Source organism: Haliotis cracherodii, unplaced genomic scaffold (genome assembly GCF_022045235.1).
Source record: "Haliotis cracherodii isolate W230 unplaced genomic scaffold, xgHalCrac1.p SCAF_7, whole genome shotgun sequence".
NCBI lineage: Eukaryota > Metazoa > Mollusca > Gastropoda > Lepetellida > Haliotidae > Haliotis > Haliotis cracherodii.
Genome location: NW_027266330.1, coordinates 54,745,402 through 54,762,615, shown reverse-complemented (window position 1 = coordinate 54,762,615; position 17,214 = coordinate 54,745,402). Strand labels below are relative to the sequence as shown.

Here is a 17,214-nt window from a genome sequence, read left to right as displayed (position 1 = left end):
ATAAGTACACAGGTGTCCCAACATTGCCCGTAGTACACAGGTGTCCCGACATTGCCCATAAGTTCACAGGTGTCCCGACATTGCCCTTAAGTACACAGGTGTCCCGACATTGCCCGTAGGTACACAGGTGTCCCGACATTGCCCATAAGTACACAGGTGTCCCGACATTGCCCACAAGTACACAGGTGTCCCGACATTGCCCGTAGGTACACAGGTGTCCCGACATTGCCCGCAGGTACACAGGTGTCCCGACATTGCCCGTAGGTACACAGGTGTCCCGACATTGCCCATAAGTACACAGGTGTCCCGACATTGCACGTAAGTCTACAGGTGCCCCGACATTGTCCTTAAGGACACGTGTCCGAACAAGAGTACTTATCTTCTTTTCCGCGTCGTTTCACATGCTTGACTTATCAAGAACACTCTCAATGTCAATATCAAAACTCCGAATATACATGTATGTTGCACACAACGTTATACTTTAAATGCTTTATTCAGTTTTTCCCAGATTTACAATAAACCACTTTATCACCCTTCATACAACATACAAACACAAACACGCACGCACACATACACACTGCACCAAATGCAACTTAATGCGCCAGAGGGTCTGCTTCAGAGGGCGCTTCAGTCGACGTGATGTCAGATTCACGTCCACGTTTACAGCTGTCCGTTGACCGTCTCAGCAGCGTGGCACACAACCCGGTGGCAGTTGTCAGAAACAGCATCGCAGCTGATAGAGAAAAGTTGTTTTATTATCAGTACCTTTATACGGAAAAACACTCTATCATAAATAATTGTTAGTTAATCATGTAATTTTATCATAAAAAATAGTTTGTTAATGATGTAATCTCAGCATAAATAATAGGTAGTTAATGATGTAATTTTATCAGCAATAATAGATAGTTAATGATGTAATTTAATCAGAAATAATAGTTAATGATGCAATTTTATCAGAAATGAAAGTTAATTATTTAATTTGATCAGAAAGAATAGTTAATTATATAATTTGATCAGAAATAATAGTTACTTATGCAATTTGATCAGAAATATTACTTCGTTAATTATTTAATTTTATCAGAAATAATACTTTGTTAATGATTTAATATCAACTTTATTATCAGTATCTTTAAAAGGGTAAATATAGATAATATTTATTTTAAGCACGTGTTGTTCAGTGATAAATTTGAATAAGGACTAACTACATATTAAATTGACACGTACATATGAAGACAGTAAAACAAGTACTAAAGTTACCTGAGAACATAAACACGATGATGTACTGTCCGCTTTTCTTGCATATAACTCCTATTCAAGAGAAAGCAGATATCATTATTCCCTCCCAACCCGTGGCGATTCCTGCCCCTAGCAATCAGTGCTGCTTGTATGAGTGAGTGAGTTAAAATTCAACGTCGCATCGGCATTATTTCAGCCATAGAGTGACGCTGTTCGTATGAAGCGATCAGGGGTCAGCTTCTGTGACTTGGTTTATTGCGTCTGTATATAGGGCGTTGGGCGTGGGGCGTGGGGCGTGAGGCGTGGGGCGAGGGGCGTATGGTGTGGGGCGTAGGGCGTGGGGCGTTGCTCACGATATCAATGACTCATTTCTCTGGTCAACATTCAATGGTTCACAAGCCGCGGTCATTAATCTCATTTCAAATAACCTCTTAAAAACGGATCTAAGCTCCGCAGTTAGCTTTACAGAGGTGCCTCACTTGGGCACGCCATAAACCTTTGATTCTGGGTTCGAATCCCGGTTCGTCCCGTTTACTTTTCCGGGTTTGTGAGCACCATATCCCTACTCATGGGTTTCACGAAAACAGTGAACGTCTGAGACCTTCATCATGTCGGGCTTTCCTCCCATATCAAGCTGAAACGCCGCGATATAACTGGAATATCTTTAGAAACGGCGTTAAAACCAACTCACTCACTCTCAAATATGACTTTCCTTGACAAATGTATTCAGGGTTGTGCTGTATGCTGCAACTTACCTGCTATTGGGGGTCCGAGAAGAGTCCCTATTCCGTACGAGAATGACGTTATTCCCACCCCCGAAGCGAGGAACTTGTCATCAAGAGTTTCTATGATTATCGGTATCAATACCACAAACTGGCCGCCTGTGTATAATCCCGTTAGAAATCCGTACATGATTCTCCCGGCTGTTGTAAGGCTGAAGAACGGTAGAAATAAGGTCAAAGTTGCAACAACACTTGGTAAGCAGTTATAGAATACACCACTGCCAACTGAAGTATCGTTCGCTGCAAATCCCACGAGAAAACGGGAGAGGATACTTCCAATACCGGAAGAGGAAATGGCAAGGGAGGAGTCTTGTAGTGACGCTCCGTTCTCGTACAAGAAGTCAGGCAAGTAGAGATACAGTGTTGATATTGACATAGAGTAGCAAAATATACTGCATAAAAGCATAGTAAATGACAGGCTTTTGAAAAGGGTTATAAACTGCCTACAGTGTTCATAAAGTGCCTGCATAGCTTGCCCGCTGGACAGTTGCGCGGTGGCAGGCTGTCTCTTCCGTTCTGTTTCAAATGGAGACGGTTCCAAGAGCATTGCAAAAACACACAGATTAAACATGACACCACCATTAAGAAGAAATGCTCCGTGGAGGCCATATTGGTTCAGCAGATATCGAATCAGGATTGGATGGATGAAAACACCAAGGCCAGATCCGCATGTGATGACACCAGAAACTAAACTGGATATCTTCGGGAAATGATAGCCAATAGACACCATGCATCCACCTTGGGCGAATCCTGTCCCCAAACCTGAAACATTAAAAGAGAAAGTAAATCTAACACATGTGTAACGGTAACAATTTGTTCCCGTGTTTTATAAGGTGAACAATTGACTTCCCCAAACTCACTACAGTGAGACAATCATATGATACTAGGATCCTATTCGGCCCCCAAACTCCCTACAGTGAGACAATCATATGATACTGGGATCCTTTCGTTCCCAAAATCCCTACAGTGAGACAATCATATCATACTGGGATCCTTTCGTTCACAAAATCCCTACAGTGAGACAATCATATCATACTGGGATCCTATTCGTTCCCAAAATACCTACAGTGAGACAATCATATCATACTGGGATCCTATTCGTTCCGAAACTCCCTACAGTGAGAAAATCATATGATACTGGGATCCTTTCGTTCACAAAATACCTACAGTTAGACAATCATATCATACTGGGATCCTATTCGTTCCGAAACTCCCTACAGTGAGAAAATCATATGATACTGGGATCCTTTCGTTCCCAAAATCCCTACAGTGAGACAATCATATCATACTGGGATCCTATTCGTTCCCAAACTCCCTACAGTGAGAAAATCATATCATACTGGGATCCTTTCGTTCACAAAATCCCTACAGTGAGACAATCATATCATACTGGGATCCTATTCGGCCCCAAAATCCCTACAGTTAGACAATCATATGATACTGGGATCCTTTCGTTCACAAAATCCCTACAGTGAGACAATCATATGATACTTGGATCCTTTCGTTCCCAAAATCCGTACAGTGAGACAATCATATCATACTGGGATCCTTTCGTTCCAAAAATCCCTACAGTGAGACAATCATATCATACTGGGATCCTATTCGTTCCCAAAATACCTACAGTGAGACAATCAGATGATACTGGGATCCTTTCGTTCACAAAATACCTACAGTGAGACAATCATATCATACTGGGATGCTATTCGTTCCCAAAATACCTACAGTGAGGCAATCATATCATACTGGGAACCTATTCGGCCCCCAAATCCCTACACTTAGACAATCATATGATACTGGGATCCTTTCGTTCACAAAATCCCTACAGTGAGACAATCATATCATACTGGGATCCTTTTGTTCACAAAATCCCTACAGTGAGACAATCGTATCATACTGGGATCCTATTCGTTCCCAAAATACCTACAGTGAGACAATCATATCATACTGGGATCCTTTTCGTTCCCAAACTCCCTACAGTGAGACAATCATATCATACTGGGATCCTATTCGTTCCCAAAATACCTAGAGTGAGATAATCAGATGATACTGGGATCCCATTCGTTCCCAAACTCCCTACAGTGAGACAATCATATCATACTGGGATCCTATTTGTTCCCAAACTCCCTACAGTGAGAAAATCATATGATACTGGGATCCTTTCGTTCCCAAAATCCCTACAGTGAGACAATCATATCATACTGGGATCCTTTCGTTCCCAAACTCCCTACAGTGAGAAAATCATATCATACTGGGATCCTTTCGTTCACAAAATCCCTACAGTGAGACAATCATATCATACTGGGATCCTATTCGGCCCCAAAATCCCTACAGTTAGAAAGTCATATGATACTGGGATCCTTTCGTTCACAAAATCCCTACAGTGAGACATTCATATGATACTGGGATCCTTTCGTTCCCAAAATCCCTACAGTGAGACAATCATATGATACTGGGATCCTTTCGTTCCCAAAATCCCTACAGTGAGACAATCATATCATACTGGGATCCTATTCGTTCCCAAAATACCTACAGTGAGACAATCAGATGATACTGGGATCCCATTCGTTCCCAAAATACCTACAGTGAGACAATCATATCATACTGGGATCCTATTCGTTCACAAAACCCCTACAGTTAGACAATCATATCATACTGGGATCCTATTCGGCCCCAAAATCCCTACAGTTAGACAATCAGATGATACTGGGATCCTATTCGGCCCCCAAATCCCTACAGTTAGACAATCAGATGATACTTGGATCCTATTCGGACCAAAAAATCCCTACAGTTAGACAATCATATCATGCTGGGATACTATTCAGGCCCAAGAATTCACATAATGAGACAATTTAATGATACTGGGATCGCATTCTGCGACAGAAAAGTCACAGAGGGATGCAATCTAATGATACTGGGATCGCATTCTGCGACAGAAATCACAGATGGATACAATCTTATGATACTCGGATCCCATTCTGCCACAGAAGTCACAGATGGATACAATCTTATGATCCTGGGATCCCATTCTGCCACAGAAGTCACAGAGGGAGACAATCTTATGTTACTGGGATCCCATTCTGCCACAGAAGTCACAGAGGGAGACAATCTTATGTTACTGGGATCCCATTCTGCCACAGAAGTCACCGAGGGAGACAATCTTATGATACTGGGATCCCATTCTGCCACAGAAGTCACAAAGAGAGACAGTCTTATGTTACTGGGATCCTATTCGGTCCCCGAAATCACAGAGGGAGAAAATCTTATGAATCTTGGATCCCATCCTGGCACAGAAATCACAGAGGGAGACAATCTTATGATACTTGGATCCCATTCTGCCACAGATGTCACCGAGGGAGACAATCTTATGTAACTGGGATCCCATTCTGCCACAGATGTCACCGAGGGAGACAATCTTATGTAACTGGGATCCCATTCTGCCACAGAAATCACAGAGGGGGACAATTTTATGTTACTGGGATCCCATTCTGCCAGAGAAGTCACAGATGGATACAATCTTAAGATCCTGGGATCCCATTCTGCCACAGAAGTCACAGAGGGATACAATCTAATGATACTGGGATCCCAGTCTGCCACAGAAGTCAGAGATGGATACAATCTAATGATACTGGGATCCCATTCTGCCACAGAAGTCACAGAGGGATACAATCTAATGATACTGGGATCCCATTCTGCCAAAGAAGTCACAGAGAGATACAATCTTATGATCCTGGGATCCCAGTCTGCCACAGAAGTCACAGATGGATACAATCTTATGATCCTGGGATCCCATTGTGCCCTAAAATCCCTACAGTGAGACAATCATATCATACTGGGATCCTATTCGTTCACAAAATCCCTACAGTGAGACATTCATATCATACTGGGATCCTATTCGTTTCAAAAATCCCTACAGTGAGACAATCACATCATACTGGGATCGTATTCGGCCCCAAAATCCCTACAGTGAGGCAATCAGATGATACTGGGATCCTATTCGGCCCCCAAATCCCTACAGTTAGACAATCAGATGATACTTGGATCCTATTCGGCCCAAAAATCCCTACAGTTAGACAATCATATCATGCTGGGATCCTTTTCGGCCCCAGAATTCACATAATGAGACAATTTAATGATACTGGAATCGCATTCTGCCACAGAAATCACAGATGGATACAATGTTATGATCCTGGGATCCCATTCTGCCACAGAAGTCACAGATGGATACAATCTAATGAACCTGGGATCCCATTCTGCCACAGAAGTCACAGAGGGATACAATCTTATGATACTGGGATCCCATTCTGCCACAGAAGTCACAGAGGGAGACAATTTTATGATACTGGGATCCCATTCTGCCACAGAAGTCACCGAGGGAGACAATCTTATGATACTGGGATCCCATTCTGCCACAGAAGTCAAAAAGAGAGACAATCTTATGTTACTGGGATCCTATTCGGTCCCCGAAATCACAGAGGGAGAAAATCTTATGAATCTTGGATCCCATCCTGGCACAGAAATCACAGAGGGAGACAATCTTATGATATTGGGATCCCATTCTGCCACATAAGTCACCGAGGGATACAATCTTATGATACTGGGATCCCATTCTGCCACAGAAGCCACAAAGAGGGACAATCTTATGTTACTGGGATCCTATTCGGTCCCCGGAATCACAGAGGGAGAAAATCTTATGAATCTTGGATCCCATCCTGGCACAGAAATCACAGAGGGAGAAAATCTTATGATACTGGGATCCCATTCTGCCACAGAAGTCACCGAGGGAGACAATCTTATGTTACTGGGATCCCATTCTGCCACAGAAGTCACAGAAAGAGACAATCTTATGTTACTGGGATCCCATTCTGCCACAGAAGTCACAGAGGGAGACAATCTTATGATCCTGGGATCCCATTCTGCCACAGAAGTCACAGATGGATACAATCTTATGATACTGGGATCCTATTCGGTCCCTGGAATCACAGAGGGAGAAAATCTTATGAATCTTGGATCCCATCCTGGCACAGAAATCACAGAGGGAGAAAATCTTATGATACTGGGATCCCATTCTGCCACAGAAGTCACCGAGGGAGACAATCTTATGATACTGGGATCCCAGTCTGCCACAGAAGTCACCGAGGGAGACAATCTTATGATAATGTGATCCCATTCTGTCACAGAAGTCACCGAGGGAAACAATCTTATGTTACTGGGATCCCATTCTGCCACAGATGTCACAGAGGGAGACAATCTTATGTTACTGGGATCCCATTCTGCCACAGAAGTCACAGAGGGAGACAATCTTATGATACTGGGATCCCATTCTGCCACAGAAGTCACCGAGGGAGACAATCTTATGATAATGTGATCCCATTCTGTCACAGAAGTCACCGAGGGAAACAATCTTATGTTACTGGGATCCCATTCTGCCACAGATGTCACAGAGGGAGACAATCTTATGTTACTGGGATCCCATTCTGCCACAGAAGTCAAAGAGGGAGACAATCTTATGATCCTGGGATCCCATTCTGCCACAGAAGTCAGAGCGTGAGACAATCGTGTGATGAGAGAGAATCATACTTGGAATCTGTGATTGAATACCAACTGGAGTGACTGGAAGAATGTGAACTACACATGCGACATTACCTAACTGGGCATTGGTTGTTTATGTATTTACTGACTTCATTCACGTGAAGTCCACATTGACACATACCTGCAACAAGTGCGTATGAAATAAACAGCAGCTTGATGTCGTGGATGAAGAAGCTGGCGCCAAATCCCAGCAGCCCCAGCAGCCCTGACAGTAGCACGCAGGTCCTGCAGTCATAGGAGTTGATGACGAGGCTGGCTAGCGGACCTGGGGGATGAAATTCAATCATGAGTCAATCATCATGTAATCTTTGTTGAATTTTAAATATTCAAATTGTTCAAAGCTGTGTGGGGCCTATAACCCACAAATTATTGAGGAAAGCTTGAAGAATTATCTTAAGGTTACTTAAGCCTATTTTGTGTTTCACAAAGTAATTACGAATGTACCTAAATATTCGTTATTGACATGCATTGGTGCGTGATGTTGGGTGAGTAATGGTTGATTTAAATTCAAATTGAGAACTTAAATCAGATTGTTTGTTTTATTTGTCGTTTAACGCCGCACTCAGCAATATTCAAGCTATTTGACGGCGGTCTGTAAATAAACGAGTGTGGACCAGACAATCCAGTGATTGAAATCATGAGGATCGACCCACGCAATTGGGATCGATGACATGCATCAGCCAAGTCAGCGAGCCTGACCACCCGATCCCGTTAGTCGCCTTTTACGACAAGCATGGTCGCCGTTTACGGCAAGCATGGGTTGCTGAAGACCTGTTCTAACCCGGATCTGCACGGGTCACTAAGTATGACTTGCACTTCAATAAGCATTGTTATACCTGTCAAAGAATACATGCAAGCAAACATTGATCCCAGCCAAGAAACGACCTCAATGTCATCAAATTGTTCCATCAGAGCCACATGGTACACCCCAGCAACGTAGCTCAAGCTTGGTCCACACAGTTTGATCATAAAACCAGAAAATATTATAATCCAAGAGTGACCCATGCCGGCAATTCTTGAATGCTGTGAAAATAAAGTCATTGATTAATTTGTTTTGTGGAGAGAGACAGGGACAGAGAGAGAGAGAGAGACAGACAGAGACAGAGACACAGAGACACAGAGAGACAGAGACAGAGACAGAGACAGAGAGACACAGAGACAGAGACAGAGACACAGAGACACAGAGACACAGAGACAGAGACAGACAGAGACAGAGACAGAGACACAGAGACACAGAGAGACACAGAGACAGAGACAGAGACACAGAGACAGACACAGAGAGACAGAGACAGAGACAGAGACAGAGAGACACAGAGACAGAGACAGAGACACAGAGACACAGAGAGACACAGAGACAGAGACAGAGACACAGAGACACAGAGACACAGAGACAGAGACAGACAGAGACAGAGACAGAGACAGAGACAGAGAGACAGAGAGGGAGAGGATATGGTAACTGGCTTAACACATTGTACCTATGCGCGTTACCAGAAATTCAGTGTTCTGTCGTGAGCGGTTCAGTGAGGTTTCAGTTAGGAAGGCGATGTTAAGGGGGAGACCATATTTTGATTAAGTCACACACAATAGCTGATAAATTGCGAAAGGATTAAGGTGTGTGGCAAGCAGGGCGTGGAGGGAGGTGGGGAGGTATTATAAACATGACATATGTACATTCCTATTTAATGTAAACGATACAGCTGACTTCATATTCGGCCAAGGTGGCGAGAGACGTACCTTGTCTATATGGATGGCGGTGTTTCACTATCCTGCTTCACGGGGCTGTGGCGGCAATATATGATGACTGACGAAAACAGGACTGCAGGATTGATTTGTCTGGTATTCAGCCGCCACGAAGATGAATAAGACGAATTTATATGTAAAAGTGTAAATATATGTCTCGTAAATCATGGACTCTATGAAACACCAGTGACCGTGTAAGTCAATCCCAGCTCGTATACACAAACTTCAGGTGAGCGGAGGTTCCGGCCCGTACACACAAACCTCACATGAGTGGAGTTTCCGGCCGGTACACACAAACTTCAGATGAGCGGAGGTTCCGGCCCGTACACACAAACTTGAGATGAGCAGAGGTTCCGGCCCGTACACCCAAACTTCTGGCGAGCGGCGGTTCTGGCCCCTGAACACAAACTTCAGATGAGCGGAGCGAGTGACGTACCTTGTCTTCACATGAGCTGAGGTTCTGGCCCGTACACACAAACTTCACATGAACGGAGGTTCCTGCCCGTACACACAAACTTCACATGAACTTAGGTTCCGGCCCGTACACACAAACTTCAGGCGAGCACACACAAAGCATTAAGTTGAGCGGAGCGAGTGACGTACCTTGTCTATTGATATATATGGGTCAGGTGTTTCAGAAATATCACTAACCTGCTTCACGGGTGTGTGGCGGCAATACACCCTGACTGACTAATACACGACTGCAGGACTGATTTGTCTGGTATTCAGCCGCCACGATGATGAATTAAACTTAATCTTATATGTGAATGTGTAAATATGTGTCTTGTATATCATGGACTCTATGCTAAAACACCAGTGAGCGTGTCGGTCAGTAAGTGTGGTTGTATCGGCAATACGTCAACCACAGAGCGACAACAAATTACACACACATTAAAACCATGAAACATCAATATTCATATCCCAGATTCAGAATTAAAACGTTTCTACACAAATACACAGCAATAAACTGTGGAGATCAAAGCTATAAATAGATATGTTCGTCAGTTACCACGGATGTGTTTACAAGCGTTTACAGTTAAATGAATGCTGTAAATAAATACCCCTGAATCTCCACACTTCCTAACATCATATTGTATCCGGTCCTGTGGTCATATGTCATCACAAATGCACTGTCACCTAATTAGAAGATCAACAACGCGATGCACAACAGCTGCAGCTCAGTGTATAATCGTGTCAGCTCTCGTGGCCTTCACCTTGCAGAATATTACACGGAGTATCACTATGGGTGCATAACGACATATTTGATTGCGTCAGTGTAACGCATCTGCTCGGGTCGTAGACAGTGCAGGCGGTCGTGGTGGGGTTTTCATGCTGGTGTTTTGTACTAGAATTAATTGATGTCACTTATTAATTTTTGTCATTATCAATTCACCGTGAACGATGGTTGCGTCCCGTACACACAAACTTCAGGTAAGCAGAGGTTGCGTCCCCTACATTCAAACTTCAGGTGAACGATGGTTGCGTCCCGTATAAACAAACTTCAGGTTTTGGTTGGTTTGGTTTGTTGTTTAACGCTGCACTCAGCAATAGTCCAGCTATTTGACGGCGGTATGTAAATAATCGAGTCTGGACCAGACAATCCAGTGATTAATATTATGAGCATCGACCCACGCAATTGGGATCGATGACATGCATCAACCAAGTCAGCGAGCCTGACCACCCGATCCCTTTTACGACAAGCATAGTCACCTTTTTACGGCAAGCACAGGTTGCTGAAGACCTATTCTACCCCGGAATCTTCACGGGATCAAACTTCAGGTGAACAATGGTTGCGGCCCGTACCCACAAACTTCAGGTGACCGATGGTTGTGGTTCGTACACACAAACTTCAAGTGAGCGGACTGAATCCAGTCTTTTTGAAGGTTGAAAAACATGAATACCCGACACGTTTTATGGATACAAACTTCTTTATTGTTTTTAACGACGTTTCCGGGGTTCTTGCTCTACCTCAATGAACGTAAAACATGAAGGGAATTCTCAATATTCCTGATTCCGAGCAAGTACTAAAACATAAACTTCATCAACTATGGCTAACATGAGACAAAGTCTGCCAGAGGGTCTGCTTCAGAGGGCGCTTCAGTCGACGTGATGTCAGATTCACGTCCACGTTCACAGCTGTCCGTGGACCGTCTCACCAGCGTGGAACAGAACCCGGTGGCAGTTGTCAGAAACAGCATAGCAGCTGGAAGACAGAGAGTTGCATTCGTAAGGTTTATTAAAGTGAGTGAGTGAGTGAGTTGGGTTTAACGCAGCTTTTAACAGTATTCCAGTTATATCATGGCGTGTCAGCTTAATGTGGGAGGAAAGCCCGAAGTGATGCAGGTCTCAGACGTTTAACACTTCGGTGGAACCCACGAGCACAGGTATGGTGCTGACAAACCTAGAAACATAATCGGGGCGAACCGGGATTCGAACCCACAATCATAGGTTTCTGGCGTGTCCAAGGAACGCAACTCTGCACAGTGAATCGCGGCGCCTTAGACGGCTGGGCCAACCGTGCCCCTCTAACCAAAACAGAATAAATCGTTTAGACATACTTTTTCAAGAATCATACGCATTTACCAGGTGTGGTCGTATTTCCACGTAACTGACATAAAACAGTCACATGAACATTAAACATATTTACCAGACACATTTGCATACAACCTTAACATTTTTGCTATGACTGAAATATGACGCATTCTGTCATGGTTGGAGGCGAGATCCAAGACACCGCCCGTCATCTAATAGACAAGAGATTGTGCCTTGTCGCATGACACACACACACACACACACACCAAATACCCAAATTCGCAAGCAAGTAAAAAAGTGTGGCCTAACTTACCCCTTAAAACTTTGTCATTGCCCCTACCCCACTTCCCACCCCACCCCCTCCTTTAAAAATCAAACGGATGCCACCTTCCTGAGGCGAGGGCGTTACCTGACTATAAAAAAAGTCCCCAAGCCCCCCAAAGTTCCCACCCTTGCCGAACTAGACATCCGGTTCGTCAATAACATGGATTCCAACGTGGAGATCTTTCCATGTTTTTAATCAAGGTGCCCAAGTGATTGGATGCCCTGCACGGGGTAAGATTCGTTTTATTACAATATAGATCATGATTATCTTTGAGGTCATTTTGATGTTGAGCAACGATCCATGCGTTGTACGAAGACACGCAATCAACCAAGTCACGGAGCCTCACCATACGATCCATTTGGTCGATTCTTAGGACCAGGAACCTGTTCCACAAAGCGATCTTAGTGCTACGTCGGTCGTAACCTCCATACTCTATCATAGGCCTACGATCAACGTAGCACTGGGGTCGCTATGTGGAACAGGGCCCAGAACTGGTTGCTGTATAACTTACCTGCAAATATGAAAACTGTGAAGTACTGCCCACTTTGCTCGTATATCAGTCCTATTAAAGACAAACTGAGTGAATATACATTTCATTGAAGAAACCATCACCATACAATACTCTGACATTGATAGATCTTCAATAAAAATATAACAAAACACCGGAGGAAAGGGAATGTCCAATCTAAGTCGAAAGTAAACGTTACGTGTTTTCAGATTTGGGGGTTCTTTAATAGTCATTTGAAACCGACGACATAGTTGACGCCCTTGCTTTTGGTTTGAAGTTGTTTTTGTAAAAGATGAATGCGTCCTTTGCTCGTTTGGTACAGTTACTGTCACACATTAGAGTGAGTGAGTCAGTTGGTTTTAACGCCGCTTTTAACAGTATGATTGTTCTGATTGTGCCCGGGGGCACGGGTGGCCCAGTCGTCTAAGGCGCCGCGATTCGCTGTGCAGAGTTGCGTCCCCTGGACACGCCAGAAACCTATGATTGTGGGTTCGAATCCCGGTTCGCCCCAATTATGTTTCTAGGTTTGTCAGCACCATACCCGTGCTCGTGGGTTTCACCGAAGTGGTAAACGTCTGAGACCTGCATCACTTCGGGCTTTCCTCCCACATTAAGCTGACACGCCGTGATATAACTGGAATAATGTTAAAAGCGGCGTTAAACCCAACTCACTCACTCACTCTGATTGTGCCCCATCACACATAAGAGATGAGGGTCTTGTTTGTGTTCACATCGGCAGTATTTCAGCCATATCGTGACCCCCCTGTAAATCAAATGTTTGTTTACTCACAAGAACTCCGTACATACCTGCTATTGGGGGTCCGATAAGCGTGCCTATTCCATACCATAAGGATGTGATACCCATCCCTGAAGCAAACAACTTGACATCAACAGTGTCTAGCAAAATTGGGAGAAGCGATATGAACTGCCCACCTGTGTAAGACCTGTAAGAAATCCGTACATAATTCTTCCTATCCTTGAAAGACTAAACAACGGTAGAAGCAAGGTTAAAGTTGCAACAAAAGTTGGTAAGCAGTTGTGAAAAATAGCACTGCCAATTGAGGTATCGTTCGCTGAAAATCCTACGAGAATACGCTAGATCATATTTCCGATTCCAGAAACAGAAACAGCAAGAGAAGCGTCCTGCAGTGACGCTCCATTCTTGTACAAGAATTCCGGCAAGTAGAGATACCATGTTGATATTGACATAGAGTAGCAGAAAAAGCTGAATGATAACAATAAAAAGGACATGTTCCTGAGAACTGTTAAGAACTGGACACAAGTCTGGCGAAGGAGCTGAATAATTTGTCTACAAGACACATGTGCCCTTCCAGTAGCATTCTTCCGTTCTATTTCAAATGGAGACGGTTTCAAGAGCATTGCAAAAACACAGAGATTAAACATGACACCGCCGTTGAGAAGGAATGCTCCCTGGAGGCCATACTGGTTCAGCAGATACCGAGTCAAGATAGGATGGATGAAAACACCAAGGCCAGATCCGCATGTGATGACACCGGAAACTTTACTGGATGTCTTCGGGAAATGATAGCCAATAGACACCATGCATCCACCTTGGGCGAATCCTGTCCCCAAGCCTGAAACGAAATACAGTAAACTACGGTTATAACGAACACGCTTATAACGAACTGACGATATAACGAACTATTGTGTTGGTCCTGTCTGTTTGCTGTATATATTACGTACATTTGCTTATAACGAACTACGGTTATAACGAATTGAAATTAGTGGTCCCTTTGAGTTCGTTATAACCGTATTTTACTGTTTTAACGGATAAACAATAATACCATTATAACATGTATTCGTAGCATATGCTTCAAAACGTACAATATAGATGTGTGCTTCTTTCAATTACAGTAAGTCAGCTTAATTAGAGTGAAAGAAAGCCAAAGGTAGCGTGTATTTATGTGAACCCAAAATTAGCGGATCCTGTATAGCTAAGGGGTGCAACATATATATGTGTAGTCAGTGTACATAATTTATACCAATGGGATCAGTGTCGACTTTTCATTTACAACATACTCCAGTATACAAGACTGAGTTTTTTTAAGATGAGAAAAGTGATATTTTCATTGAAGTGAACATAACACTTGATATTTCACTGCAGTGAACATAACACTTCGACGGAACTATTGTCATACAAGAGTTAGCTCCCCTCAAATTGTCTCCCTTAATCGTCATTCGTGACCAACTCGTGTTATACCGGGATAAGCCGAATAGCAACTCGTGCCCCTCTCATGGCCATTTTTGCGACCAGGTTCCGTCTTAGGGCAAACGGGCATACCTAAAACAATTGTCAACTCGTTGCGTAATGGTTAGCATATATTTTCCTGTATGTTATTTAGATTTCAGATGCAATTTAAAGCACATCTGTACATGCAGAATTATACAGTATAATCGAACACATTTAACTGTGTTCTGGGTATATTTTTAGATGCAATACATATCAAAATTAAAAAATTATTTCTGAGGGATTCTTTGACGAAGAACTTGAAATCAAACGCGCGCTCTGATTGGTTTGACGTATTTTCACACATAACACTCGTCGAAAGGGGGACGAGTCTTCTTGCAGGTTACGGAAAGGGGCGAGTGGTGACCAATGATGACGACGTAACTAAAGCCCCCGTGGGTTTCACCGAAGTGGTAAACGTCTCAGACCTGATTCGCTTCAGGCTTTCCTCCCTGTCATGCCGCAATATAACTGGAATACTTTTAAAAGCGCCGTTAAACCAAACTCACTAATGTTTTACGTCGTCTATTATCGTCAAAAAAGTGCGTGAACGATATTTTTTTGGATTATAAAAATCCTATAAGTCTGGTATGACAGAAATTTGTTTTTGAACATGATGAATGGGAAAAAGTAGTTCCGGCTATGCATCATTAACCAATGAAGTTAAACGATGTCCAAAACAGCCAATCAGCATTAAGCGACTGCTGTAGCTCTCTCAGGGGATGCTATAGGAAAAATACTAACCCGCATCTCCCTTCCCATGTATGGTCAATAAATGTGACACAAACTGTACGTAGCAGGAAATATACTTTGTGTATTTATAAGTGATACATATATTTACACATGTCATGTTGAGTAAACATTTGCTACATACCTGCAACAAGTGCGTATGAAATAAACAGCAGCTTGATGTCGTTGATGAAAAAGCTGGCGCCAAATCCCAGCAGTCCCAGCAGCCCTGACAGTAGCACGCAGGTCCTGCAGTCATAGGAGTTGATAACGAGGCTGGCTAGCGGACCTGGGGCGGTTGTCAGTCATGAGTTTCATAGATATACATTAATAAAGACAGATTGTCCTTAGTCAAAGGGTATGTGCACTCTTTTATGAATTTTAAAAAGTTAATATGTTCAAAGCTGTGTTGGGCCCCTCACTCACTTACACACTACTGGCCGCCTCCGTGGTCTAGTGGTAGAGCCGCCGTCCGGAGAGCGGAGGGTCCGGGGTACGATCCCCAGCCACATCATACCAAAAGACGTTAAAATATCGTACTTGTTGTTACCCTGTCTGGTGCTCTGCATAAAGGGGCTAAAACAAGGACTGGTCGGCTCGGAGTCAGTATAGTGTGTCTGAGTGGGGTTTTCATGTTAAACTGCGGCATGGTATCTCAGTGTGCTAGCACTATAAATCGGCATCAGTCTGGACTATTTAGCACAGAAAAGTGGGCTTGATGTAACAAGGGTGGAAACAAGACTAGTGGAGGCTCTTGCCACGGGAAGATGAGGCCTTAAGAAAGCACACAACTTTATAGATATCAAAGTCTGGTTTATTGCATTAGATTCTTACATCTTTACCATGTATAGAATATAACTCTCATCACTTGGTTGTAGTCACTCCTGCTTGGTTGGTTGGTTGATTTGTTGTTTAACGCTGCACTCAGCAATATTCCAGCTATATGACGGCGGTCTGTAAATAATCGAGTCTGGACCAGACAATCCAGTGATTAATATCATGAGCATCGATCCACACAATTGGGATACGATGACATGCATCAACCAAGTCAGCGAGCCTGACCACCCGATCCCGTTAGACGCCTTTTACAACAAGCATAGTCGCCTTTTACAGCAAGCATGGTTTGAGGAAGATCTATTCTACCCCGAATCTTCACGGGTTCACTCCTGCTTGGTAACGGTGTAAGAATAACAATCCATAAAACAGAAGCTGATGTCCAAGTTGTACGTTTTCATATTTACTTATGGAATGGCAATCAAACAGTTTAAGCCTTGTGTCACAATGGTCGGTCTGAACGGAGGTAACCATTTACGTGATTGTGTTAAAGATGAAGACGTTTAATCTCACCTGTCAAACTAAACATGCAAGAATAAATGGATCCCAACCAAGCAACGGCCTGCACGTCGTCATACCGCTCCATCAGCGCCACGTGGTACACCCCTGCCACGTAGCCCAGACTAGGTCCCAGGAACTTGATCATGAACCCAGACAGAATAATGACCCAAGGATACGCACTGTCAGCCAT

At 43.5% G+C, this 17,214-nt stretch overlaps 1 protein-coding gene and 1 pseudogene across 1 annotated transcript; both read right to left on the bottom strand.

Moving 5' to 3' along the window:
- Positions 1 to 509: 509 nt before the first annotated feature.
- LOC139447977 (monocarboxylate transporter 12-like) lies at positions 510 to 9,938 on the bottom strand. The gene is made up of 7 exons (XM_071229477.1): positions 9,646 to 9,938; positions 9,342 to 9,608; positions 8,444 to 8,630; positions 7,729 to 7,872; positions 1,992 to 2,780; positions 1,258 to 1,308; positions 510 to 733 (listed from the first exon to the last, which is right to left on the bottom strand). The coding sequence occupies exons 3-7, from the start codon at positions 8,610 to 8,612 to the stop codon at positions 594 to 596; spliced, it is 1,293 nt and encodes a 430-aa protein (XP_071085578.1). The 5' UTR covers positions 8,613 to 8,630; positions 9,342 to 9,608; positions 9,646 to 9,938; the 3' UTR covers positions 510 to 593.
- Positions 9,939 to 11,398: 1,460 nt separating this feature from the next.
- On the bottom strand, positions 11,399 to 17,214 carry LOC139449012 (monocarboxylate transporter 12-like; annotated as a pseudogene).